Source organism: Rhodnius prolixus, unplaced genomic scaffold (assembly GCF_049639745.1).
Source record: "Rhodnius prolixus isolate KJV_2025 unplaced genomic scaffold, Rpr scaffold_1, whole genome shotgun sequence".
NCBI lineage: Eukaryota > Metazoa > Arthropoda > Insecta > Hemiptera > Reduviidae > Rhodnius > Rhodnius prolixus.
This window is the reverse complement of record NW_027411581.1, coordinates 29,919,505-29,946,491: the sequence shown is the minus strand read 5'-3', so window position 1 is coordinate 29,946,491 and position 26,987 is coordinate 29,919,505. Positions and strand designations below refer to the sequence as shown.

The 26,987-nt window shown below is 37.0% G+C and overlaps 1 protein-coding gene across 7 annotated transcripts in view; it reads right to left on the bottom strand.

Moving 5' to 3' along the window:
- unc-5 overlaps window positions 1-26,987 on the bottom strand; it is a 689,026-nt gene that overhangs the window by 96,646 nt on the left and 565,393 nt on the right. For 5 of the 7 annotated variants that reach the window (XM_074136688.1, XM_074136706.1, XM_074136715.1 and 2 more), the window contains one exon: window positions 5,447-5,467. The exons of the other annotated variants lie outside the window; for them this stretch is intronic. In XM_074136688.1, the coding sequence (XP_073992789.1) occupies window positions 5,447-5,467 (21 nt within the window). The remainder of the gene's footprint in view (window positions 1-5,446; window positions 5,468-26,987) is intronic. 7 annotated transcript variants of the gene reach the window in all.

The following is a 26,987-nucleotide window of genomic DNA, read 5'->3' as shown; positions in this document are numbered from 1 at the left end:
TTAATACAGATTTACGGTCGTACCCACCATGCATGGAGAAGGCCTTGTAGAGAGTACGACTGAATCTGCTCTGGATAAAACCCCCACTTCTCTTTTCTATTGTCGATTTTTTTTATTTCGTGCCGCCCCTTTTCGAAACTCTAACCTGATTTCCAGGCTTTTCCACGTATCAACCAAACCCCTGTTCTATTGTACAACAACCCTTTCCCTAATGAATTTAGCCAACCGTAATTGAAAACTTTCAGATTAAAACAGTGTATTGTTTTGGGTCTCTTTTTTTGTTAGAAATCTTTTTTTTTTTTCTTTTTTATCTTTTATTTACAAAAACATTGAACTAATTATTGTTATTTACAATAATTAATAATTCAACGTTTTGTGAACTAATCACAGGCAGCCAATTACTATAATTGGGAGTGAAATTTGTTTCAACAATTAATAAAATAAACGGTGTTTATTAATTGAGCCATTCATTGCACAATTTGATTAACTCCATAAAACAAAAAATGGAGAAAAGCGATGAAATAATGTACAGCATTTTTTTAAATTTCGTTTATAATACAAATTCAAATAAATTTATCGTTACCACTCAGCACCTGCTACAGAATTTGAGTTGTATTATTGCAATGATTTACACTAGAGCATTGAATTAATTAAAATGACTTCTGAAATAAATTATTTATTATTCAGTGGCCAATTCAATTTATTTGTCGTTTAATGGTGTTAATCTTTATTATTTGTACAATTTATTATAAATATAAAAATCTGTGACCTTGAACCACTTAAATTAATGACATTTCAAAAAGTGAAGTTAATCAGTTTGTGCATGAACGGCTAAATTAACGATGAAACATTAGAAAACAACATGAATCATATGAATGGGACACTAATTTTTACTCACCTTACTAGATTTTACTTTAGCTCATTGCAAAGCAAATTAGATGCAAATGCAACAGCTAAATGCGTTGCAAATGCACAGTAAGATACAGTAAGTCTTTCAGACCTACTTATTTATTATCATTTTGGATTTAAAATTTATAACCTTTTTTTATAGTTGTTCTAGGTTTTAATAAAATCTATTGAAGAAGAGGATGAGAAAAAACTCATTGAAAACCAATTAAAATATGAGATGTATCATTTCTACTGAAAACTGAAAGGGAAAGAGGTACCTCTGGAAGATTTCGTCAAAATTCCTGAAGGATTAATTAGAAGATCCTGTTCTTTTTGAAAAGAAATTAGTTGCATTATTTATTAAAATAAAGTATAGATTTACAAAAAGAAAAAGTTCCTCAGAATGGGAATAAACGATAGTCGAGTGCAGATTATAGCACATTCGCACTAGGGCTTGTACAATGATAGGTGCGCATATTGTATGGGACGCTCGTAGGTACGTGTGAGGGGTGCCTTATCCAGGGTTCACGGGCGATTACACGTGGGGCTACAGGAGAAAGCCACCCCTCTCTAACTAGAGGGTGCATGAGAAGGGCTCGCTGACGGGAGTAAAACCCTCCAATACTGCTAATAATTTATCTACCGGGTCCACCCTTATACACCACGAGACTTGGACTCGTCGTCCCTCTCTCCCGAAATGACAAACCCTTTATTTCCCTGCGAAATGTCCACTATCCCTACTTCTCTTCAATGGTCAGACACTGGACAATGGTAGGATAGATAAAAATCTCCGTACATACTCGCACACATAGTACTTCGCTATTCGAGGTGTAGTGTGGGGGAGCTCTATTCGGCCGCATTTAATTGTTTAGTATAACTGCCCCCCAGTCGGCTCACATCCTAAACCCCCTCCGTATTATTGAACCCGGTAAGTGAAACATAACAATCAACAAAGTAGGCCCAATCAATAACCCTAGAATTGCATGCACCTTCGAACAATTTACTCCAAGAAATATAAAAAATATATTCAATCTTACAGAAACATTAAATAATTTAATATTATTAATTATTACTCAATATTATTAAGATTTTAATTTATTTGTAAGAATTTTTACTTTTACGGAATGTGTTTTAACTTTACGGAACCGCTAAAAAATCAAACATCAATAGACTGCAAACACTCCAATCCAAAATTCTCCGCCGCATAGTAGATGCTCCATTCTATGTTAGTAACCATACAATCCATACAGATCTCCAAATTCCACTCATCTCCGAACTTTCCAAAATCCGATATAAAAATTTTCAACAAAAACTCTCATTTCATCCCAACCCTTTAGCTGCAAACTTGTCTTCAACTACACTACCCTCCAATCCTCGAAGACGGCTGAGGCGCCGTTGGCCCCGTGACCAACTGGTTGACTAATGGAGGCCATCACTGGATTACCGTCATTCACGTCTGCCACGCTATTCATATACACTTATCGCATTTACTTATTGTACCCTGTAGCTACAGGTGTAAATCTCATTAAATGCTAAATAAATAAATAAAAAAATTTGACCAATTTTACAACTAACTTTTATTTTTGACTTTTTTAAAAATGAAATAACACTATTAAACCAGCATACGTATAAATTAAAAATAAATGTAAATCTTTATAGCCTAAAGACACCGATAGAGTTGGTAAGATACCAAAATGAACGAATAAAAAAGTGAATTAGAATATCTTATTAGTTTAAGACTGTTAAAAAAAATACGCGCATTATACCCAATAAATTAATTGAAAACCACAGATTTGCTAAGCCTATCGTTAACTTATTAGTCTTGAAACGCAAGGATTCAGAGCGGGTAAGAGCAGAATTGTAACAGGTTCACAATTACAAGGATACGGCAGATTCCATCTCATTATTTCCGGTTGTTGTCTATATTTGCTCACCACATAACTCCATTGTTTATTGTTTCTGGCGCTGAATACAAGTGTACATTTAATTAGCTTCGTCAAGGCTAAAACCTTTTAGTCTCAAACAAGGGGCAAAGGGAACATCTTCAGTCAGAAAAGAAACTGAATTCGCACCTTAAAATATTGAATGATTACAACAGGTTCCACTACTGCTAATAGTTGTAGTTGGTGCATCCATATCTTTGCGCAAAACAAAACATTTAAGGATTTTCATGTTCACCCGTAATTTTACATAAATAAGGATGGCAGACAATAACCTGTCCTGAATTTTTCTTCGTCTAACCCTCACTTCCAGCGGGGGATACCAGAACGTCAGAACGACTATCGAGTCAGGAGGTAGTAAATGATTATAAATAGTATCAGTTGCGGATCAGAAGAGATAGTGGTACACCTCCTAGTCTTTGTTCGAATCTAAATAGCTAGTATAACATACCCGACATAACAATCTCTGTAAGCAAGACTTCCACCGTCCTGAACACAAGGAATCTTTAAGCCTCTAGAATCCTCTACAAAGTAGCGCTTAGTTTCCTTAGAGACACACCGCACGCAATGCAAATTGGTGGCTGTGTAAAGCTGGTTAAATAAGTGGTAAGCCAGAACAGCGTCCTGGACTAACTGGTCTATTCAGAACCTGTTAAAATTAAGCAGTGACGTCCTGACTAGGGCTAATTTGTGGGCCTTTCTAGTCTGAAGACACTAAGTGTGGAATATCTACCACTTCCGGTTTTTTTTTTTAAGATCCAAAAAATTCCACAACCGAAGAACTTTATGGATTTTTTACTTTCTTTTTAGACTTCTTGAAAATGAGACCAAAGACTTATCGTAAATTTAGTAAGTACATTTTATTGGTATTAGTGAAACATCCTATCCATCATTTTCACTAATGAAACATTAGTGAAAAGAAGCAGTAGACTTCCCTCCAAGATGTTATTGCAGAATAGTGTACGGTTTTGGTCTTACTTTAAAGGAGAACTGAATGTGTCACTGAAATTACAATGCTGGAAGTACCAAATTGCTAAATGGACTTATGGACTGAATGGACTGTGTCCTTTTACCATTTCGGAAGTGGCGTTCTTTTCTTACGCTTCAGTTGCTTAAGCTATTAGCGCTACCATTATTCTTTCTAAATTTTGAATATACTATGTAAATATTGGCCTGCAACTGTTATTAGTTTCGATTAGAAAATCCATTTTAGAACTAGAGGAGGGAAGCAATAACTATGTTTTCAAACATGGAGTTCTTAAATAAATGTATAAGGTTAGGAACTCAAAAATGGAGAACAGAGAAAGACGGTAATAAATGTTAAAACTAAGAGACCATTTGTAATTACAAATATAAGGTAGTAGGGGAGAGGGGGCACATTTGAACAGAATTTACATTTTCTGTTACCGAGTGCACAGAATCGTATTATTGAACCTTTTTATTTTGTTTTCTACAACTTTTAAGTATTCTGAACAGATCTATATCAATAAACAGTTATTAATTTACATACATATCTATATTTTTTTAATTTAAAATTTTTGTGTCAAATGTTAATATCTGCCCCTCTGGTGAGGTAGCTTTGAACACAATATAAAATAGAAAGAAATGCTATTACTTTACTCTGAATCTAACTTCTATCAGTTATTTCTCTCGACTACTAAATTACTTTCTCTTTTAAACCACTGAAATCTAGTTCAAAAATCAAGAATGTCTCTGTTCGGGATGTTGTACCCGAAGTGTGATGGGTTTAGGAAGTTCGAACAGAATATTCGGTTTTTTGCGCTTCTAATGTAGGTTCGGACCATTTTCCCCTTCTCAGTGATTAAACAAAGCCACAAACATGAAGGTCGGTAAGGCACATTTTAACTGTGATGATGAAACGTAGTGCCCCTCTCCTTCCATAAAAGAAAATATATTGTAATATCCAACACTTTTTGCAAGCAAATAGACTTTAGTAAATACTAGGTTTAAATATACGAATTCCAAATGTTAATATGGACTAACAATACTTACACCTTGTCCACTACAATCTTCACAATACACTACCAAAGCTGCAACAAAAATTTGACTTCCACCATACAAAATATAACATTCCTCATTTCTAACTTTACCAAACAATGAAAACGAAGGGAAACTCTATCAATTATACAACAGGTCTACCACAACATATGGAGAAAATTACAATCATGAATGTTTTAAATATTTGGCGAGAAATTAAAGCTGTTCAAAAGTGCCCCCTCTCCCCTACAGTTGTCCATAAACTATTTTGAAAAAACTAGAAGTATACTAAAAACACTAACAAGAAGTATGAATAAAATTTGTTGTGCATTCTGTACCCAAAAAAGTAGCCAAAAAGCATTCTAGATACTATGTACTCTAGGTGTAGGTAGATGCTACTTCATGAAATCCAATGAGATATCGCAAAAAGTAGGCAATTAAATTTAGTGAGGACGTTTAGGCACCGGAAACCCATTAAATATTAGGATTTTTGATTATTGGTGAAAATAAATTGAAACGTGTAAATCAAGCAATACAAGAAACAAATAAAGCTAAAATGAAAACTATTAATAATACTAAAAAAAAAAAAAAAGATAAAAGTGCAGTAAGTGCGTACTTACCATCAACTTCAAACACTCCGTCTTGTGAAAGCAAGGCAAACAGAAGAGAATAAAGCAACGTTAGACAATATGTACACAGGGTAGTGCGCTACTAATTATTGTAATATCCACAGAAATGAGTTTACACGACAAACTTTGTGAGAGCCAAGCCAGTGTAAGAGAGTGTACAAAGAAAAAAAAGAACAAGATGCTGTGAAGACAGTGCTGGCGGTGGCTGTACACAGGACTTGTGTATTCAATGTTGATAATGTGCTTTTAAGCAAGTTTAAACATGCTTGTAAGAAGTCTTGCACAGTTCTATTATAATAGGCGTTATGATTTTTATTTATTCTACAAACCTTTCACTAACGATGTTTTTATACAAAATTAGATTGTTTGTTTTTTAAGTGGAATTTGTAAAGCAGCTAACAGCTAACAGCCAGTAGTTAACAGCTACCTTGACTAACCTTTCGCACACAAAACATCTCTTCAACAATCTACTAATTATAGAACAAATTTCGCTTTTTGAATAGATTGCTGCTGTTTTGAAAAAACCATTTCCGTTACCTTTTTGTAGCATACCACAATACCAAATATTAAATGTTTGTAGTATTTATGGTGATGACGTATTAATATAAAATAATGTAGGCGCCACAATAGCCGAGCGGGTTAAGAGGCGAGACCTGCAAAGCTAATATGCATAGTGGTACTGGGTTCGATTCCCGGACTTAGGCCTTGGATTTTATTTAATGGTTAAATGAAAAATAGTAAAGTACGTTTGCTAGTCGCCTCCGTCCACGACACCTGATTGGTAGTTGGACGTTAAGCCCCGCCTGAAAAAGTAGGCGATTACTTTACTTTACTTGATAAAATAATGTTATTCATGTGACCAGTGCGGAAATCGTTTTTTAATTACAACAAATAAAAAAAAAATTATAACTTCTATTGTATTAGAACGGTCCAATACCACTTCCTTAATTACGGGAGTATTGAGATACAAGCAAAAAGAACAGCTACAATCCCCGAGTAAAATAAAAATTCCATATTAGTTACAATATTTTTCCCTGGTTCAAAAAATAAAAAGATTTTAAAATAATTAAAAACTATTAGGAAAAAACAACATAAATTAAACCATCAAAGATTACACTGATTAATGATTGCTACAACCACACAATATTTCCACATTAAAATTTTATTAATTTCAATTATTATTTCTTAGCCATTGGTAACACTGTGCTTTTATTGGTGAGGGAGTGGCTTACCGTGTCACTACGTCATCAGCTACAGACCGCCTACTCCACATATCCCGTCCGCCAATGAGATTAGCCAATCGATTTTGGTAATTATTTCTAGGAAAAATACTATTTAAATTTTTTTTTACTAATTTTTCCCCCATAGGTATTTGATAAATTATCGAATAATGCAATAAAAATTGATATCGTAAAAATGTCCAAAATAAACATGTTTTCAACATTATATTTCCGTTTTCATACTTCTAATGTAATCCAGAATCAAAAAAGTTTACGAAATATTTTCCTGAAATAAAAGAAAGTAAAATCTAGATGATTGTATGAAAGTAAAAGAGCACCATTTTATATACTGGACAACTGTGCTTTTATTGGCGAGGGAGTGGCTTACCGTATCACTACGTCATCAGCTACAGACCGCCTACTTTACACATCCCGTTCGCCAATTAGATTAGCCAATCGTTTTTGGTAATTATTTCTAGGAAAAATACTATTTAAATTTTTTTTACTAATTTTTCCCCCATAGGTATTTGATAAATTATCGAATAATGCAATAAAAATTGATATCGTAAAAATGTCCAAAATAAACATGTTTTCAACATTATATTTCCGGTTTCATACTACTAATGTAATGCAGAATCAAAAAAGTTTACGAAATATTTTCCTGAAATAAAAGAAAGTAAAATCTAGATGATTGTATGAAAGTAAAAGAGCACCATTTTATATACTGGACAACTGTGCTTTTATTGGCGAGGGAGTGGCTTACCGTATCACTACGTCATCAGCTACAGACCGCCTACTTTACACATCCCGTTCGCCAATTAGATTAGCCAATCGTTTTTGGTAATTATTTCTAGGAAAAATACTATTTAAATTTTTTTTACTAATTTTTCCCCCATAGGTATTTGATAAATTATCGAATAATGTAATAAAAATTGATATCGTAAAAATGTCCAAAATAAACATGTTTTGAACATTATATTTCCTTTTTCATACTTCTAATGTAATGCAGAATCAAAAAAGTTTACGAAATATTTTCCTGAAGTAAAAGAAAGTAAAATCTAGATAATTGAATGAAAGTGAAAGAGCACCATTTTATGTACTGGATAACTGTGCTTTTATTGGTGAGGGATGGCTTACCGTGACACTACGTCATCAGCTACAGACCGCCTACTTTACACCACGTTCGCCAATAAGATTAGCCAATCGTTTTTGGTAATTATTTCTAGGTAAAACACTATTTAAATTTTTTTTACTAATTTTTCCCCCATAGGTATTTGATAAATTATCGAATAATTTAATAAAAATTGATATCTTAAAAATGTCCAAAATAAATATGTTTTGAACATTATATTTCCGTTTTCATACTTCTAATGTAATCCAGAATCAAAGATTCTTGTACCTACCGCTAGTCATCTTCATAGTGCGGACTCCCCACTAGACACGGATAGTTTCATTATAATTATTACACTAATTGCGCTCATGCGCGCGATGGTGGGGGTCAAGGCCAAAAGAGCCAGGGCCATAAAGAGGGCAAACAAAAGACACCCCTGCAGATGAAGATGGAGAAAAATTGATGCTGAAGAGATGAATATGTAATGTTAAGGACACAGCTATAAACAAATAGCTGTAATTCTGTAATAGCTTTAATAAAAAAAAAAAAAACGCACTACTACTTCTCAAGAAGAAAGCTACTAAACTGGACCGCTCTAACAAATAATCGCGTCCTGTGTAACGTCCCTATATTGCAGACCGCCGCGACGACCGCTGGATCGCTGCCCGCTGCGACTGACTGCTTTCTTATGCCCAAGGCCTTTATTATTAATTTTCACAACAATAAAAGTTAGGCTAACTTCGTGGGGGAACTATATCTGTCTAAAGACACTAACTTTTCTTAACAATTATTTCTATACCTACCTATTATTTATTTTAATAGATTAGGCTCGAAATAATTAACCAAGTCTTTTAAGAAAAAATTTGCCTTCTGAATTTAAGTAACGATGAATTTATTTAATAAAATAAAAATAAATAATAAAGGAGAAATCTAAGACAAATAAAATAATGCAAAACACATTCACAGTTATGCAAAATTGTAAATATGCAAATAGGAGTAACAAACAATTTGGACATATTGGAATATGCGTATACAAATTCAGTTGGATGTACTCAAATTGGATGCAATAACATGGAAGCGCAAATGGTAAATCAAAGAATTTATTCGCCTGTATATATGTATCTATGTAAAACAAGAAGCATCCGGGTCTTTGATAAGCGGGAGCGATGGCTGCCAGGAGAGACACGTGCATCGTCCCACCATGTCACAGAGCACGGCTGCTCCGCTGGAGATGCATATTAACAATTATTCGTCCGTGAAATAACGCAAGTGTCGTCAATAACATGTTACTGTCTGCAGGGTGCTAGAGCCGGTGGTGTTTTGACATTATCCTGTGGCAGCCAGACTGCTGTAACAATGTTGTTAATTGTGACTGTGTTTGCTCTACTACCATCTTGTCCTCTCCCACCCCTCTTATCGTGGTGACAAAGTGATGCTGCGCATAATTCCAGCGGCGGCTGGGAAAGCAAGTTTGTAACTTGTGAGAGAGAAAGACATTTCTCCATTAAAGCAATGTTAACTAGGCCACTTTGGCCGTTGATTATCTTAACTATGTCTCAAGTTATCTTGGCTAAGTATTCCTCCACAACCAGCTAAACAATCTGGATGAATGATCAACATCAGAATTGTACACCACGCTTATGCTCACTTTACTGCTTGCTGATATCTCGGAAATTCTCTACATATCTTAAGAGAATTACTTACAACAATAGCACATTAAATTAAGCCACAATTTAACATTGTCTTTGTCTTTTTTTATCTATTTATTGCGTATTTATTTTTCTAGCGGCAAATAGATGCTTAGAAAATTGCTTAAATGCTTATAATAATTGCTTAGATGCCTCTAGGATCCTTAGAATATGTAACGATTTTTTGTTTTTGTTTTTGAGAATGGCAAAATTCTTAAAACAATTTGGGTTAGTAGCCAGGACGCTGGTTCATTATTTACACTTGGAACTGATAGAAGGTGCAAAGTTAGCTAGGAGCACCACGTTCGTACAAGAGAAGAACACAAGAAGAAAGACCATCATGATGAAAATGGTGGGCAACATTGAGTGGTAAGGCCAAACATGCATTGGTTGACTGATGTAAGTGATCCGTTAGAAACTCAAAATGGCACCACAATTAGTAATGATTCACAGCGGAGACTTAGTGTTGAGGACATCTCCCTTCTTCTTCATTTCTAGATGAACGCTCGAGAGCATGTTACATATCGAAAAAACCGCTAGCAAATTTATGCCGCTGATGAAACTGGGTGAATAAATTCCAGCAAAATGATGACTAAATATTTTTAAATGTATCAATAGATATCTCACTCGCTGGCGAGCACCAATACGAAGATTTGAGCCTAATTCAAAACTATAGTATATAGTAGGTCTACAGTAGTATAGTAGGTAGTACATTATATATGGAGCTAGTCCTTGGCCCTTGGGACATAGTGGAGGAGTGAATGTGACCGACCCTTAGGCTAAAAAGTTTGGAGACCCTTGATCTTCGAGATCTAGACTATGATTTATTACGGACCGAATTTGATACTAAATTTGTCCAGGGCCCGACTGAAGGGATGTAGCAATTGTAATTTATTAATAGTTTATTTTTAGTAGCTAAGTAAGACATAAATCAATTTATAATAACCATTTTATTACAAAAGCTCGAACCTTGCTGCAATCGAAATATAGTTTAGTAATTCTGATATTAATATAATTAATTAACCAAAGCGGTAGTTGGTGCAACGGCCGCCTGGATAATAGGCGACTACTTAATTACGTTATTAAAGTGCAGATTCTGTTAAACAATCTCACAATTGAATTTAGCTAACATTCAGTATCAAATTTCATCGGAATCTCCACAAAACTGAACTTGGAGTTGCAGTAAATCCTTTGAAGTACATTTGGAGGTGTACACAATTAGTACTTGGCAAACCACTCAAACGTATCTAATTCCTTCTAGAAGTTTGTAGAATTAGAAATTGCGAGTGGCATAAAATTATTCCTTTCTACAGTTAAGAAGTTTTTACAGCTGTCTACAGCTCTGCAAAATATTTCTGCGTCTTATATCAATTTTAGATTAAATGTAACAGTTATAAACAAAAAAAAAAAGGTCTGCTTTATTATAAACTCTGTAGATTGCCGTGAATTTAATCTCTTCTTGTACACATTGCAAGACAAAATACCGAAATTATGCAGAAGGTTGAATGGTAGCGTGTTAGCTAGTCGCGGATAATAAAAGATTAATAGATTTCAATAATTATGCCTGGCCTCTTCTAAAGCAGATTAGATATGGAAGCTTCTAAGCGTACTAGGGCAGTTAGCTCTTCTCCAATATTCTTGATTTTAGACTGTTTACTGCCGGCTTCTCTGATACTGCTGCTGATAAATATGTAGCTTTAAACTGGTCGCTTTCAGACTCTTTAATAAGCTTATGTTTATGGAAGTAATAGTGGATTGTCTAAAATTTACTGATGTTCCTTTGTAGATAATGCAACCTTTTTTAAAGAAGGGCCAGATCCCATATCCTTTTGAGATGGTTAAAACCAATATTTCTGGCAGGTTCGATAGCTCAAACCGTCAAGGAGCAATTCATCACGAATTACGAATAATAACCAGATCTTTAACAGATATAAGGATTTACTCGGGAGTGAAAAAGAGGAAAAACTATTTCATAAACAAAATGGAGATTTATCGATTGATTATTAACTATTCCAATGTTAATACATCTATTATTTACAAATTATGAAAGGCCGGCTCACTAAGAAATTCATTCCAAGTAATATATCATTTTAATAAAGCGCAAAACACTAAAAATATAATTTTACACATTCATACATGGTTCAACTAAAAAATTCACATAAACAACTAGTGCCTATAAGATAATAACAGTAGTTGAGGAGCCTCTACACACAACCATTTCCCCTTACATTGTGTGAATTATGCAAAGGATAGAACTAATCGATATATCGAACAAAGTAAAACTTATTTCCTCAATCAACATTCCAGTTATATATCAAAGTGAGAGGAAGATGGTATACTTTATATTTTCATCCTTTATTATAAATAGCTAGATATTAATTATAAACAAATTCCTGTTTAGAAATCCAGTGCACTAACCACAGAGCTGAAATCCTCACTATTAAAATTCTGTTAACAAAAGTAATAAAATCACCGATTCTACTTAAAATTGCAATAACCAACAAACGGAATATTAAAAAGCTCACTAATATAAATAAATGGAAACTTAAAAAATTGTAAGTTAAACATTATCGCTATTTTTAATATTAAAATTAATTTTTAAATAATCTGGCCGGTTGTATATTAGATCTAATTTTAGCGGGGTGTAAAGTATTTTCTAAGTGGATTACCTGAGGTGAAACATTTTGTATTCCAGCAGTTTGAGGGGAAAACTTAATTTAAGGAGCCATTTTCTAAATTGAATTCATACAACGAATAGTTCCCATGTTGGGCAAACAGCTTCTCCCACTCTCGAATTACTCTTCTTCTTTTTTTGCATTTTATGTAATAACTAAATTACATTTAATATTAAATAGAACGTAGCTCTTAACCTGTTTACCCGATAACTTTACCAATTAAATATTAAACATTTGTATTTCATGATAAAAGTGAGCCTATATTTTTCTACTTTTAGCCTGAACACAAATAATGGTTAATTTGAGGGTGAAAACTGTTAAAATGGGATTGTAGCTTGAAATATTTTATATTTTATGCAGAATGCTTATATTTAAATTAGAAAAGAAGTTTCAAAAGTCAAACTACATTTTCATTTTGAAATGCAAATTAACAGGAGTCATGTGAGTCTTTCTTGCGATTAGAACTGAAAACTAGTGAATTTGTACTTCAAATCATCTCCAAAGATGAACGACCGGTAACCGATTCAGAAGAATGAGCTCTATTTGCCAACTCTAGACGGCCAGAGATGCTTCATAATGGTGAATCTAAAGTCATTAAAAACTTATATTTTCATTTTCACTCTTTCCTCACAGAATTATGCTTTGGAGAAATATTTGGAAATTAAATGCTAACCAGAAATACAACTTCATTTTAAATAGTTTTTAGATTTTTTAGAGAGAGAATGGTTGTGTTGGCTATTTTCACACCTCAAAAGCCAAAAAAAAGCTAGGGCTATACAATTTGATACACCACTGTATCTCCAGCTGTAAACACAATACAATAAAGCTGTGGGTCTTGATATATACCAAATGAATGCTCTAAATTTTTTACCTAACTGTTGGATTCATTATATTTTAAATCCATTGAACAGTTTGGAATAGTGAGAGCATACCGTCTGAATGGTTTAAAATTAAACATAAAATGATTTTTAAAAAAGGAGATACAACCTTACTCGTCTGTTATAGGGAAATCGCAATTTATATCTCTCTTTCTTTTAAAATTTCAATTATAACATATACTTGAAGTATTTAAATAAGTATTTCTAACAACTTACATTTTTGTAAATATTATTGTTATATTTGCATCCATACATTTTACCTGCGGCACTGCTATGATGACGGCACTGTTACTATGATGAAACTATTTATGCATGTTCAATGCATGTTGCACGTTCAATAATTTATTTTATTTTCTATTAATAAAAGGTCATATAATGCATAATCATAATGCTGCACTTTGTGTTGTTTAAGGCACGCCTCTCCAATCTGTACCTGTACTCACTTTATAAATGCCAACAAAACAATATGCAAACATGTGTTTATTCCTTCTGTCTGTTCATGGGTTAATCTCTGATAGATGGAAATAGGCTGTCGTCTCCACTGATTGATCCCTTAAAGCCTTAAACTCCTGCTTCTTTACAGCTCCGCGTTTAGGTTTATACACATTTATTTGCTGTCGCTCATAATCCAAAAGCGTCTCTCTCAGGTTGGTCCCTCTCGTATTACACAATGATGAAGGTAGGAGCACACCAGGCCAAAGTTTCTACATCATTTGGACTTAACATGCATGGCCGAGCTGAAATAAAGGGAAAGGTCAAGTTGAATGGGCGTGGAAGGTTTTCTTATTGCGAATTTTGAGGATTCTCACGACCAAGCGTAAGGACCAACATAAAGCTGGGAGATGAAACTACTCAAGCGACTGAGGAGAAACCAGATCGAGATATCGCATTACTAGCGGTGGCCCCTGGAAGTTAAACAAGCGAAAGAAGTTTGGGGCAAAGAACCGCTGAGAAGGTTTGGCCATAAATATTAGAATGTGAGAGACGAGGCATTAAGAGAGGTCTTCCAAAGGAATGGAAGAAGTGGAGCCGAAGGAAGCAGTTGGCTGAGAATGGCACGACTACAAGAAGGTTGCCTCACACTGTAAGACACTAGACAGGATGGGACAGGTAAGTAAACAATACTTACATCATCAGATGGTTAGTTTGTAAGGGGATGATTTTGTTTAGTAGTGGGGGTAAAAGCAAGTTGTGGTTTGCTTTAGAACGCTTTACGTCAGTTAATTAGCGAGTAGTGGCGTCATTAATTTGTACAAAGTTGCTGGTCCTCTAATGAACCGGCTGACAGGCAGAAACCTGCTTTAGGCCAACCTAGATTCACTGTGTTCCCGTTTAATTAATAAAACTAATCACTCCACTGATTTAAATCTATTACTTTTTATTGTGTGTTAGTGTGTGTTTTGTCTATTGCAGCTTGTAATCAGAGTACATGCTGGCTACTTTGATTAAATAAAACTAATACAAAAATAGTATAAATCCTCCCTTCACATATTGCCACCTATCCTTGTTTTAAAGAAATAACATTGAATTTAATTACTAAACTTTTTTAATTAAAAATTTAAAGAAAAAAGAATGAATGAGAAGGAAATAGAACAAAAAGTTCTGCCTCAAAGTGACTGTTTCTTTATGAGCGCTCCAAATGCATAAATGAAGCTAACAATGACATCAAATTTGATCATATTTGAAAATCAACTAAAGCAAAAGTTTGTTTATATTTTGGGGATTTCTATTTTAAGACTGAAATATCATGGTATTAATTGAAATAATTAGTAAACAGCGACTATTATTAAAATATTATATATATTCACTATAATTAAAATTACAGATGTATAAAGAAATCGATTTAAAAAGATTCAATTAGATATTCTTTACAAAATCAAGAAAACATGACACTTTCTTCATGGTGCCACACTACAAGTGGATAAACTCATGATCCATCATGGAAAATAAAGGAGAAAATTGTTGGCCTTGGAAATGAACTTCTGGAGAAGCTTTAGCATTTCTAGGATACAACATGTTACCCAACTCTTTGTTCAGAGAGTGTAATAATGTAAAACATAATAGCTTAGAAATAACAATTGATCATAATGGGTTTGGGCGAGAATAGACTGAGTTACCGTGGCTGCGAGGACGGAGAGGATTCATTTGTAGAATTCTGAAGAGAGGAAATGATAGGTAGAGGTCTGGAAGAAGAAGCCTCGGAAAAGAGAAATACGGGCAAGGAAATGTCTTGCTGCATATGACTTATAATGATATATGAATGTTATTCTTGGGCCGAAATGTGCATGTATACAATAATAGTATGACAGTAGGGTTCTGCCACCCGTCATCCGTAAAAATAGATTCTTTATTCCTTGGAGATCCCGAGTTAGTATCTAGCTAGCTGTAGGCTCTTAAATGTTTTTCTCCTAGAAGCGGATGGTGTTTCATTTTTTATAGAACACTGTCCGCTGTTATCAGTGCACTACTGAAGAAGGATCCGGTACCTAATGATATAAGATGTTGAGGCGCCTTGAATTAAAAACAAAAAAAAAGGGAGAAAATATTGTGTTTATAGCTTTAATATGCTGTAACGACAATTTTTTAAGAGGAAAAAAAGATGTCCTAAAGACATGACTAATACGTTGGAAGTAACCTGAAACTGTTTGTAACGGAGTGTAAGGAGGGGGGTTGAGAATGAAATGAAACACAATTTCCAAACTTAAATTGCCAAGGGACAGAAGGAGGGTGTACAGTTTGTGTGATGTTGATGGCCTTGACGATATAATGTACGGAGGGTCCAACGAGGAACGGTGTTGTCGAGACACTGAATTAATATCTCTCTTGCCTCGCAGTTTCCATTCAGGGAGTAACAGGGTTTACAGTTTAATTCAAACTTTAAGAAGAGAGAGAGGAGCGAGCACCAAGGCGCAAGCAGCCGTAAGTCTATCGTTTTATAACAAGGACGCTGCACTGTTTACTAAACTGTTAGCACGAATTACTGCTTCAACGGTGCATGAACATATAAATTTGAGGGAGATAATAACCTAAAGTTTACGCTTCCAACGGTCAGAAGGTTCACTTGAGGTTATCATTTAGTCCGATTTATAGTGGTAGTGCATAGGTTATCATGAGCTGGGGATGGTAGTACCAAGGGGGCCTCCCTTATATGGCACACCACAAAATTATTTTGTGAAACTGGGCTTTATCTTACTGAATTTAAATTTCAACTATTTATTGCCAGAAAAGAAAAATTCGCAAATGAATTATTATAATTCACTTTAATAACATTGTCTTTTTACTTTAAGAGTCGAAGATTCTGGATGAAGACCTACGTCCCTTGAAACTCAACAAATTCCCAGGAAACGAAAAGATCAAAGAGGGCGCTACCTCTTCGTAATTCTTGATGCAACTCACCTGGAGGCTGCATATTTTAACAAAATACCTCGACTGAAAAAGTTACTATAATACCATTAATTAACAGAAAGAGAAGAAATTAGCTAAGTGGTTAGCGAATACTGGATTTCAACCAGGAGATGTTGAGTTCGAATCCAGCTGCTGGCCCTTAGATATTCTCTTCCCATGGAGTTTTTACAGCTCACTGTCCGGTGATGAGCGTTGTCTTTAACGAGAAAACACTGTCTGGAGACTGGCAGTGGACTAAGAAAAGCTGAAAATCTCAGATGTTGAAGCGTCTTAAAAATAAACAAAACATTAACAGAAACAAACACTCCTGCAGTAACACTCTTTAGACCAGGGGTCCACAAACTACGGCCCGCGGGCCCCATGCGGTCCCTTGAGGTCACTTATCCGGCCCCCGCCACACTTCCGGAAGGGTACCTCTTTCATTGGTGGTATGTGGCGGCACCGCTCACGTACAGTACTACTTCCGGTGACACGGTATGCACGCGTCACGGCTCCGGTAGCATTGTGAAATAAAAGCAGAAGTAGGAAGAAATTCAAAGCTCTTTAACTAAACCGGACATAGACAATCTCATCAGCCAAAAGCAGGCCCATAGTTTCCATTGAAATACTGGGCAGTTTGTTGATTTAAATTTACTTGTTCTTCATTTTAAATATTGTATTTGTTCCCGTTTTGTTATTTTACTTTAAAATGAGATATGTGCAGTGTGTATAGAGATTAGTTCATAGTTTTTTTTATAGTCCGGCCCTCCAACGGACTGAGGGGCAGTGAACTGGCCCCCTGTGTAAAAAGTTTGGGAACCCCTGCATTAGACAAACGTCTGCTCATCCTGGATCACATCTAGCACCAACTATCGAAAAGACTACACATTTTTTAAAATAAAGAATTATGAATTGAACTAAACGCACCCACGGTGTACTAGGAACACACTAATACACTGAGAAATCGACATTCAAGCCATTCACACTCACATGACCAAACTAACAGACAACTTCTTCCTGACCCTTCACACACGGCCATCCACATCTCAATCCTAACAAATTAAAGAAGACTAAAACCAATACTTATAACAAGATCTACGAAGAACTGAACTCCACTTGGAATTTGGAATCAATATGTGTAAAGCTGAGTCCATATTTGTTTTGTAAATATAAAAAAAAAACACTTTAAATGGAAAACTAATAACAATCGATTACATCGAAGAATTATCGACTAAAAAAACTTACAGAAAACCCTGCCAGGAATTTTCTTGACTAATATTCATATAAAACGCCTTATACTCCTTAATAATTCCCATATACAGGAAAATATGCATTAAAAAACATTAATATTCATGTACCCGGCGACATTTTTAATAAATAACCTGGAAGCTTTTGTAGAATTGAGGTTGAAGAGGGTATGGCTTGCTTGTGGCTCCCTTAAGTGAAACTGTTACTAATAATAATCCTTTATTTTTATAATAAAACCAATAATACAAAATTTATAATAGTAAGTAATTGCATGGCTTAAGTGAAACTATTTCTATGCAGATTGCAGAGATTTCAAATTTGATATTTAACTGATGTTGCAGCATCGGATGAGGCAATAAGCTTTTGGTTTAGATCAGCTAACCAGAACTGCTACTATGGGAAAACCGCTCCCAGTAGTTTGTTTAAACATGGCGTCCAAATTGGAAATCTATAACATTTATTTACAAAAGTTTTTTCACGAGAAATGTTTACATGGGTGCTTTTGGGCAGGAAATGGGAGAGAGACTTATCTCTAAAGTTCCACTTTAGAGTTATGTACTAGCTCAGCAACTGCACAATGTTTATTAGAAATCAATAAGTGAATGAAATTCAAAATTTGAGAGAATTCAGCCGATCGAGGTGCAGCTTTTACAGAATGAGTTTGAAATTTGAAATCTTCAAAGATGATTTCTGAAAATGTCACTAATGGTTTTTCTTTAGACTTTGAGTACATTCCACTTACATGTAGGAGGCATGGTAGTCAAGCGGTTAGAGGCCCAGCCAACAAAGCTAAGACTAGATTCCTGGTCTAGACCTAGGATTTTCTTCAAAGTCTAATATGATAAATTTATAGAAAGATATGTTTGATAGTTGAATCCGTCCATGTAAGATAGTTGGTCGTAAAGCCCACCTAAAAATCTAGAGTTACTTTAATTTTACCTAAAATTTAGGAGAACTATTGCTTCCAAGCAACTTTATTTAAGCACGGTTTTTTACGAACAGGTGAATTTAGGCTTTGATATTTAATTATGGTATGGCTTATCTAAATTCTTAGTAGGAAAAATATGGCCTAGGAATTCATTTGAACTTCAAACAAAAGGTGTATTAGCCTATTTATTTCCATTTTGGTTTGAAGCTTCATCAGAGAATGTAGTATGGTTCTATGCGGCTGTGACGTCATCTTTTCTTCATCAGCATTACCAGTGATCATGTATAATATTGAGGTCAAATATTTGTGTTTAAACGCTCAAAAATGATAAAATTTTATATTTTAACGTTTTTTTAAAATTATTATTGTTTGCTAACAAATGTAAGGAAATGTAATTAAGAAAAGCTGAATGAAGTTTTAAGGTTTCCTCCCCCTCCACCCACATACTCACACCATTGAGAGAGGAAAAAAGAGAGTAATTAGTAATGAATCATTATCCGTAATTTTAAGGGAACTTCCCAACCATCTCAACCATTCCCCTCAACGTTGAAGCCCTTTCTCAATTTGTGTAAGTGGCATTGTCCTGAGAAGGGTAAAAGGTTTCACCCAAAGATATAAAGGGATATTGCAACCACCCCCCAAAAAAAAGAAGAGAAGACAGAGTGGGGTTGATAAGTATATCCCCCAGCTTGCTCAAGTTATACGAGTAACAAAGATTCGTAGAAAGCACTCTGTGAGTCAAAAACTCACAAAATATATAAAATAAAAAAGAAAAATGAAGAAAATATTATAGACAAGGTTACAAACAAACAGGAAAAGGAAGTGCCAGGAAGAAGTATATACTCGTCCTTCTGGAGTAGCAGTTAACCCCCATCTATCTCTTGGAGGAAGAAATTATTACTTCCCATTAAGAGGCCTTCTGCAGCCATAAAGTGGTAACGTTAATGTTTCCGGTTTTTTAAATAGGCTTTTGTGCGGAAACGACCTCCAAGAATTATTTGCATATGATTTCTTTAAATGCATACATGTAGTCAAACTATTTTAAAAGGGTTTGTTTTAATGATAAAGGGATTTTTGCTTATTTATTTGTTTACAATGCCCTACGGAAGTTAGTAACTCTGAAAGTTAACGAACTTCTATTTGGTTAGAAGGGCCGTTATTTGATTTACGTGTCCATTAGTGGTAAATGTAAACCCTTGTGTAACTGGTTTCATCATATTTTTACCTTTTTATTTTTTAAATGTTTAAAAATTGTTTTTTGATTAAAAAAAAAAAAAAATACATACTATAAGAGGTTGCTCCGGTCCAAGCCAGTCAAAATATACAAACACACTTAAAGCTTCTCGAAACCTGGTTCCGCAAATGGAAAATAAAAATTAATGAACAAAAGTCAGTACACATTACGTTTACTTAAAGAAAATCTGCGAGTCCGCCAGTTCAACTGAACGGTGTATCGATTCCTCCAGCTGACGTCGTACGATACTTAGGACTGTACACTGATAAGAGACTCACGTGGAACCCACATACTCGACTGAAACGACAAGACGTGAACAGACGCTACAAGCTACTTACTAGACTACTTGACCGCGGATCCAAACTCGACTTAAATCACAAACTGACAATTTACAAGACCCTGTTAAGACCCACATGGACATACGGAGCAGAAGTGTGGGGCTCAACCAAACCTTCTAACTCCAAACGTCTGCAGGCACTACAGTCTAAAATCCTACGGAAAATCCTGAATGCTCCTTATTACATTTCTATCCTTACAATTCACACTGACCTTCACATCCCTTTCGTCACTGACCTAATAAAGTCTCGCTACCGCATTTCTCAGCCTCCTAGCTCTCCATCCTAATCCTCTTGTACAACAACTCTCCTCTCCTCCCCTTCCAGACAATCCTCCTCATCGCTTGAAGCGGAGGTGGCCTAGGGACCTACTGATGTGAGTGTAATATCCACTGAGAAAGAGTTCCATCAATGGGTGGCGACTCTTACATGTCTTTCATGTGAAAATTTAACCAGTTTCATCAAATTTACTTGATGCAACATTTGTTGCAGTTGTAAATGCACTAATGAAGTGGAAACAAAGGCAAAAAAAGAAAAAAAAAGAGGTTGCTGTAATATTTTCTATTTGCAACTGCAACAAGCGAATGTGGTACATGATAACAATAGAGGAATATGATCGGAGAAGGCACCCAGTGGTGTCTCTCCAGTAACGTGCTCTTACTAGACTGCTCTCCACGATAAGAGTAGATCGCGGGGCCATCTTCTCTCCAATCTCCTTGGAGGATTACCTGGTAGTATGGAAGAAGATAGGTGTTCTATTAGAGGGATAAGCTGTGGTAGAGGAATGAAATTTTAAGAAACGGGTTTTAGCAAGATCTTTAACGAAAGGGATTTTGAGATTATCGATGGTGAGGTTAGAAATATGGAAAGGAGCTTTAAGTAGTTGTCGTAGTATTTTTGACTGTAAAGTCTGGATGCGTAGAGAGTTGAAACGTTTAGTCGATCCTCATACTTCGATGCCGTATGGCCAAATGGATCGCAGTTACAGCAGGTATGAGTCTTTTGTAGGTTAGATCGTTTGTCAAGTAGTCTGGCGAGAAGTTTGTAGCGTTGGTTAGTTTATGGTCTTCCTAGTCTAGATGGGGGCTGTAATACGAGTTGTTAATACTCGTATTAACAAAAAATTATGACATTTCAATTATTTAAATATGGGACAGCAGTTTAAAGAGATTTCATTTTTTATTTTATTTTTATTTTTAATTTCAGCGTACCACCATAGCTACAGTACCGATTGGTAAAGTATGCTGGCAAGTAGGACTGGCAAGAATGCATAAATCAAGGGGTACTGTGAGACAAGCAGCGAAGTTAATAGTGTGCAAGTGTCAGTATTGTGGCTACAGAGAACAATAACAGAGTGTAGAGTGTCTCGTTGGTAATGTTGTGGCCGAGTTTTGATTTAAGGCTGGCCATGATACCCAACTTCTACAATACCAACAAACCTTACAGCCTCACTCCTCAACACTGCGAACTCGAGTTGGTGAGAGGGGAATGCTGGATGTCTAGTGAAGACACCGGCGGTCCTTACTGCTATCTACCCTAACTCAGACTGCGTTCTTCACACAAGTACATTTACACAGCCAAATTTACACACACAGACGCCCAGATGTAAACATTCAATGGCTATAAGTAATGGCAGATAAATGTACGACCAACCACCCCTAGTAGGCGGTTACTACTAGGCTAGCAATAAACTGCCTGTATATGGCTGCAATTGTAATAACTACAATCATAAAGTCTTCAGGTTGTAAGTTTTAATATATATGGACGTTTTTGCCAATAACCATTTCTTTCATAAAGTAAGTCATACATTTATGTTATTGCTGAAGTTCTCAGAATGACGCTTTCTGATGTTTGATCAATCATTCACACATTTACATCATTCAACGACAACAAACTAATTGATTTCTGAAACGGATTGTAAGAGAAATATGAGCGATTCATTTAAATATTTAATTCTTTCAGCCTTTTTCAAAATAGCCTATACTTCAACTTGATTAGCAAAGAAATTTAACAATCAGGGAATTCATTAAAAATTTATCTTTAATGGAGACAATCAAATACAAACTAATAGTCTTCCTTTGAAAAAAATTGATCTTGATTTTGAGAACAATTTTCTTAGAACTTTAACAACAGGATGTAATAAAATAGTAACAATAAAGAAGGTATATTTAGTGACATCCCGATCGTGAAAACTATCGTCGCCAAAAAAAATATAAAAGTTTTTTTTTTTGTTTAAATTTATTAAGTTATCTACTATCTGTATATAAATATAAGTATACAATAAGTAAATCTGGAAATACAAGATTAATTGGTACGTGAAGAGCAGGAGATAAGGAACTACCCAGTGGTAGCACTCTCTACGGGATATAATGATCTTTAGGTCTTCAGACCTCAAGGAAGTCGCGGGGTCACTGGCCACTGGCGATTGGATTGTTAGGAGGATTGTCAGAGGAGGCGAGAGACAGTACAAGTGGAATTTTAGAGTAAAAAAATAAAATTATAGAACTAGATAAATTGGTTTTTAAAATGTCCTTTGCAACTGCACCTACAACGAGTAAATCTGCAGGCTGACAGATGCTTTAGAAATGAGAGGAGTCATTACACAATGACTCGAAGAATAACTCAATTACTCAGCTCCACCGCGAGTAAATCGCCGTCTTAGTTAACGATTGGCACTGTCAGGAATAGTTAAAAGACGAGAACTGGTCAAAGAGAGGATTATGTTGAGCGGAAACGCGATATTGAAATTTCTCGTAAAGGGGCCAAGATGAAATCTTTATGATTAGTATAAATTGATGGAGGCTGTAGGTACTGGAATGCTTGGCTGTGATGGAACACCTTGGTTCAAGACCGTAAATCCAAATCATTTCCGTAGCGTGTTATAATAGAAATAATTTGTCAGATTTGAAGATCTATTAAGAAGTCGGGCAAATAACAATAACACAAATAACACAAAATACCTACTAATGCAATAAGAAAGCAGTGATATCCTTGATTCGAATTGATGGACGACTCGTATTTTGAAAATATTTATCCTCTATTTTTTCAACAAGCTCCACGTCCAACTAACCACCCATCGAATCTGGAGCTCAGAGGCGGATAGAACATAATTTACCATAAATTTCTTATAAATGTATGAATGTATGAAATAAAGTCATTATCTATGGAGAGCACAAGATTGCCGAATATCTGTTTTTTTAGACTTTTGGAGTTGAGTACTGCTCCTGTGAAATATAACTGGTTTCTTCAGTTGAGAGTTTTGTTGGGCAAATATGGTGTTTCTTTTGAAGCGGCTGATCTCAATGGACTTTCTGCTGGAGAAATAGTTTCAAAACTTCATACTAATTTGCTCCAGTTGGACAGGCAATCTCTTGAATATTCCCGGTTTAGTGATATTTACAATAGCCTACCACTCTTGGCTGGAGTACCTCAAGAGTATATTAATGTTAGACAACCCTTCAGCGTAACTAGGTTGATTGCTCAGATGCGAACTTCTAATAAATATTGTAGTGTCTCTATACTACAGTTATGGAAAATAATTACACTTAATAAAAACAAGGCGTTACTTCTTTCAAATGCTGAATCGAACTGCCTAAATCTTATTTATTTAACATTATTATATACAGAAAATAATAATTATCATATGTATAAAATAGAAGAAAAATATATAGTCCCATATGGGAGTTGAATTCTTTAGAGTGCTGCCGCCACACCAGTCCCCTCCGTAGTGGGTTGGCCGTATCTGTGCGGGGGCAAGATGAGACGGCCAGCCCGCGACCGATATCCTGTTTGGCTGCGCGATTGCTGTAGGTTTCCTGCTTCTTGTGGCGCGGGTCGCTGCTGGTCCTGTTGTGTGGCTTGTTGTGGGCTTCGCTCTGTGATGTAGGTCAGAAACGCCGGCTTGACGCGGTCTATAGGCACTGTTTTTTGCTTTCCCTGTTTTTCCAGAGTGATGGTCTTGTGGTCTCTTGCAATCACTCGAAATGGGCCTTCATATGGTGGTGTAAGTGCACGGCGGTGGCCTTCTTTGCGTAGAAAGACGTGCGAGCATGAGGCCAAAGCCTTATGTACAAATGGCCGTTGTGTTGCGTGCCACTCAGCTGGTACTGGGCGCAACTGACTTATTGTCTGCTTAAGTTGTGCGACGAATTCCGTTTGTGGCATTATGGTTGGTTGGTCTGCGAAAAAATCTCCTGGCAGTCGCAGCGTGGTGCCGTAAGTGTACTCCGCCGGTGATAGTCCAGTGTCCTCTCTGACAGCGGCTCGGAGACCCAGCAACACAGTGGGCAAGTGCACTGCCCAATTTGTAGAGTCGTGTGAGCGTAGTGCTGATTTTAACGTACGGTGCCAGCGTTCTATAATGCCATTGGCTTGCGGATGATATGCTGAAGTGTGCTTAATTTGTGCTCCTGTTAATGCTGCTAACTCCTGGTATAGTCGCGACGTAAACTGTGTCCCTTGATCTGTGGTGATGGTTGCTGGGCAACCGAACCTTGCGATCCAATGCTGGTAAAAAGCTGCGGCAACTTCTGCGGCGGTGACGCTGCGCAGAGGGATCGCCTCTGGCCATCGCGAAAACCTATCCACGCAGGTGAGGCAATAAGTGTAGCCTCGCGACACTGCTAGGGGGCCTACAATGTCCATATGAACGTGCGCGAAACGTTCTTCTGGTGGAACGTAGGGTACCAAAGGGGCTTTGGCGTGCCGCGCGACTTTATTTTTTTGGCATTCAATGCAAGCGCGGGCCCATTCCCTGCAATCTGTCTTCATTTTCGGCCAGACAAAGCGCTGCGCGACAGTCCGTGTCGTGGCCTTGGGACCGATGTGTGCCAGGCCGTGAATCCGCCGTATTACTGACTCTCTAAATTGGAATGGTAAATAGGGGCGCAAGCGTCCGGTTGAAGTGTCGCAAACGAGTGTTTGGCCGGTATTTCCAATGGGGATGGATGACAGGTGCATGGCGGTACTATGTGGGGTGTCCGGCGTGTCTTGCAAGTATGACTGTAGTTGTGAGTCTGCTGCTTGTTCTTGAGCAACCTGGGTGTAATTTAGTCCTTCGAATGCGCTAACCTCATCAATTCTAGAGAGAGTATCTGCTACTGTATTAGCCTCGCCTTTGATATGGCGCACGTCGGTTGTAAACTGCGCGATGAAATCAAGCTGTCTTACTTGCCTAGGGGAAGCTTTGTCCGGTGGCTGCCGGAAGGCGTACGTTAAAGGTTTATGATCTGTACGTATTACAAACTGGCGCCCTTCTAACCAATGGCGGAATTGTCGAACCGCGGCATATGCAGCCAGGAGTTCCCTATCATATGCGCTGTACCTTCGTTCTGTATCACTAAGGCGTCTCGAAAGGAAGGCTAAGGGTTGTCTGCCTTGTGCGGTGAGCTGATGTAGCGCAGCGCCGATTGCTACGTCTGAAGCATCTACAGATAGCTCGAGATTAGGGTTCTTTTCCGGGTGTGCTAGTTGGGTAGTTTCGGCTATCGCCCGTTTGCACGTGTTGAAAGCGGCTTCTGTGTCAGAGTCCCAGTCGATTGGCCTAGTATCGCGTTTGCGACTATTCTTTAGGAAACGTAGAAGTGGGGCTTGAATGTGTGCTGCACTTGGGATGAACCTACGGTAAAAATTGAATAATCCCAGAAATCGCCTAAGTTGTTCTACTGTACGGGGTTTTGGGAATGAGGAAATTGTGGTGCATTTGGCTGGAAGGGGGCGTATTCCCTGGTCATTTACCAAATGCCCTAGAAATTGCACCTCAGGGAGTCCGAAATGGCATTTCTGAGGGTTTATTGTCAACCCATAGTTGTCCAGTCGTTGAAGTAGTTCGTGTAGGTGTTGTTTATGTTCGTCCTCTGTCGTGGAAGCAACTAAAATGTCGTCGATGTAGACGTAACAGGCGGGGAGATCTCGTGTTACCTCGTGCATGAATCTTTGGAATGTTTGTGCCGCATTGCGGAGGCCAAAGGTCATGCACGGGAATTCAAAAAGCCCGAATGGGGTGATAATAGCGGTTTTGGGTATGTCCTGGGTTGCTACCGGAATTTGGTTGTAGGCTTTCTGTAAGTCTATTGTAGAAAATATCGTTTTACCCGCAAGAGAGCTTGTGAAGTCCTGGATGTGTGGCAATGGGTATCGGTCTGGTATAGTCAGTGCGTTTAGTTGGCGGTAGTCGCCGCAGGGGCGCCACTCTCCCGATTTCTTCCTTACCATGTGCAAGGGGCTAGCCCAGTGGCTATTAGAGGGGCGACAGGTGCCTTCCTTGCACATGCGGTCAAATTCCGCTTTGGCGGCTTCCAGTTTGTCTGGGGGAAGGCGTCGCGCTCTTGCGAATGCTGGCGGTCCAGAGGTTTGAATGGTGTGTGCAATTTTTAGTTGTGGCTGTGGCTCTGGTGGCAATAGCCCGACGACTCGAGGGAAGCGGTCTAGCATGGATAAATAAGCGTTCGTAGGCCGGTTGGGTGGTATAGTGGACGTCTCAATGCTGGCTGCAATAATACCAGGCCCGTGGTGCGTTTGCGGTCGGGATGAAAGTAGGCATTGTTGGTGCAGGTCAACTATCCATCCCTGAGCCCGCAGAATATCCGCTCCGAGTATGGGGCGAGATACTCCCGCGATATAGAAACGCCAGCATGCTATTAGGTCATTTCCGAAATTGAGGCGTAGTGTTTTTTGCCCAAAGACCGGTATGGAGGTGCCGTTAGCTGCTATCAAACGCGTAGTAGGGGTATTGTGAGTTGTATTGTTATCGTTTGGAGGTATTGCAGAAACTTCTGCGCCTGTATCTACTAAAAAGGATGTTCCTGAGACTCTATCTGTGATATAGAGGCG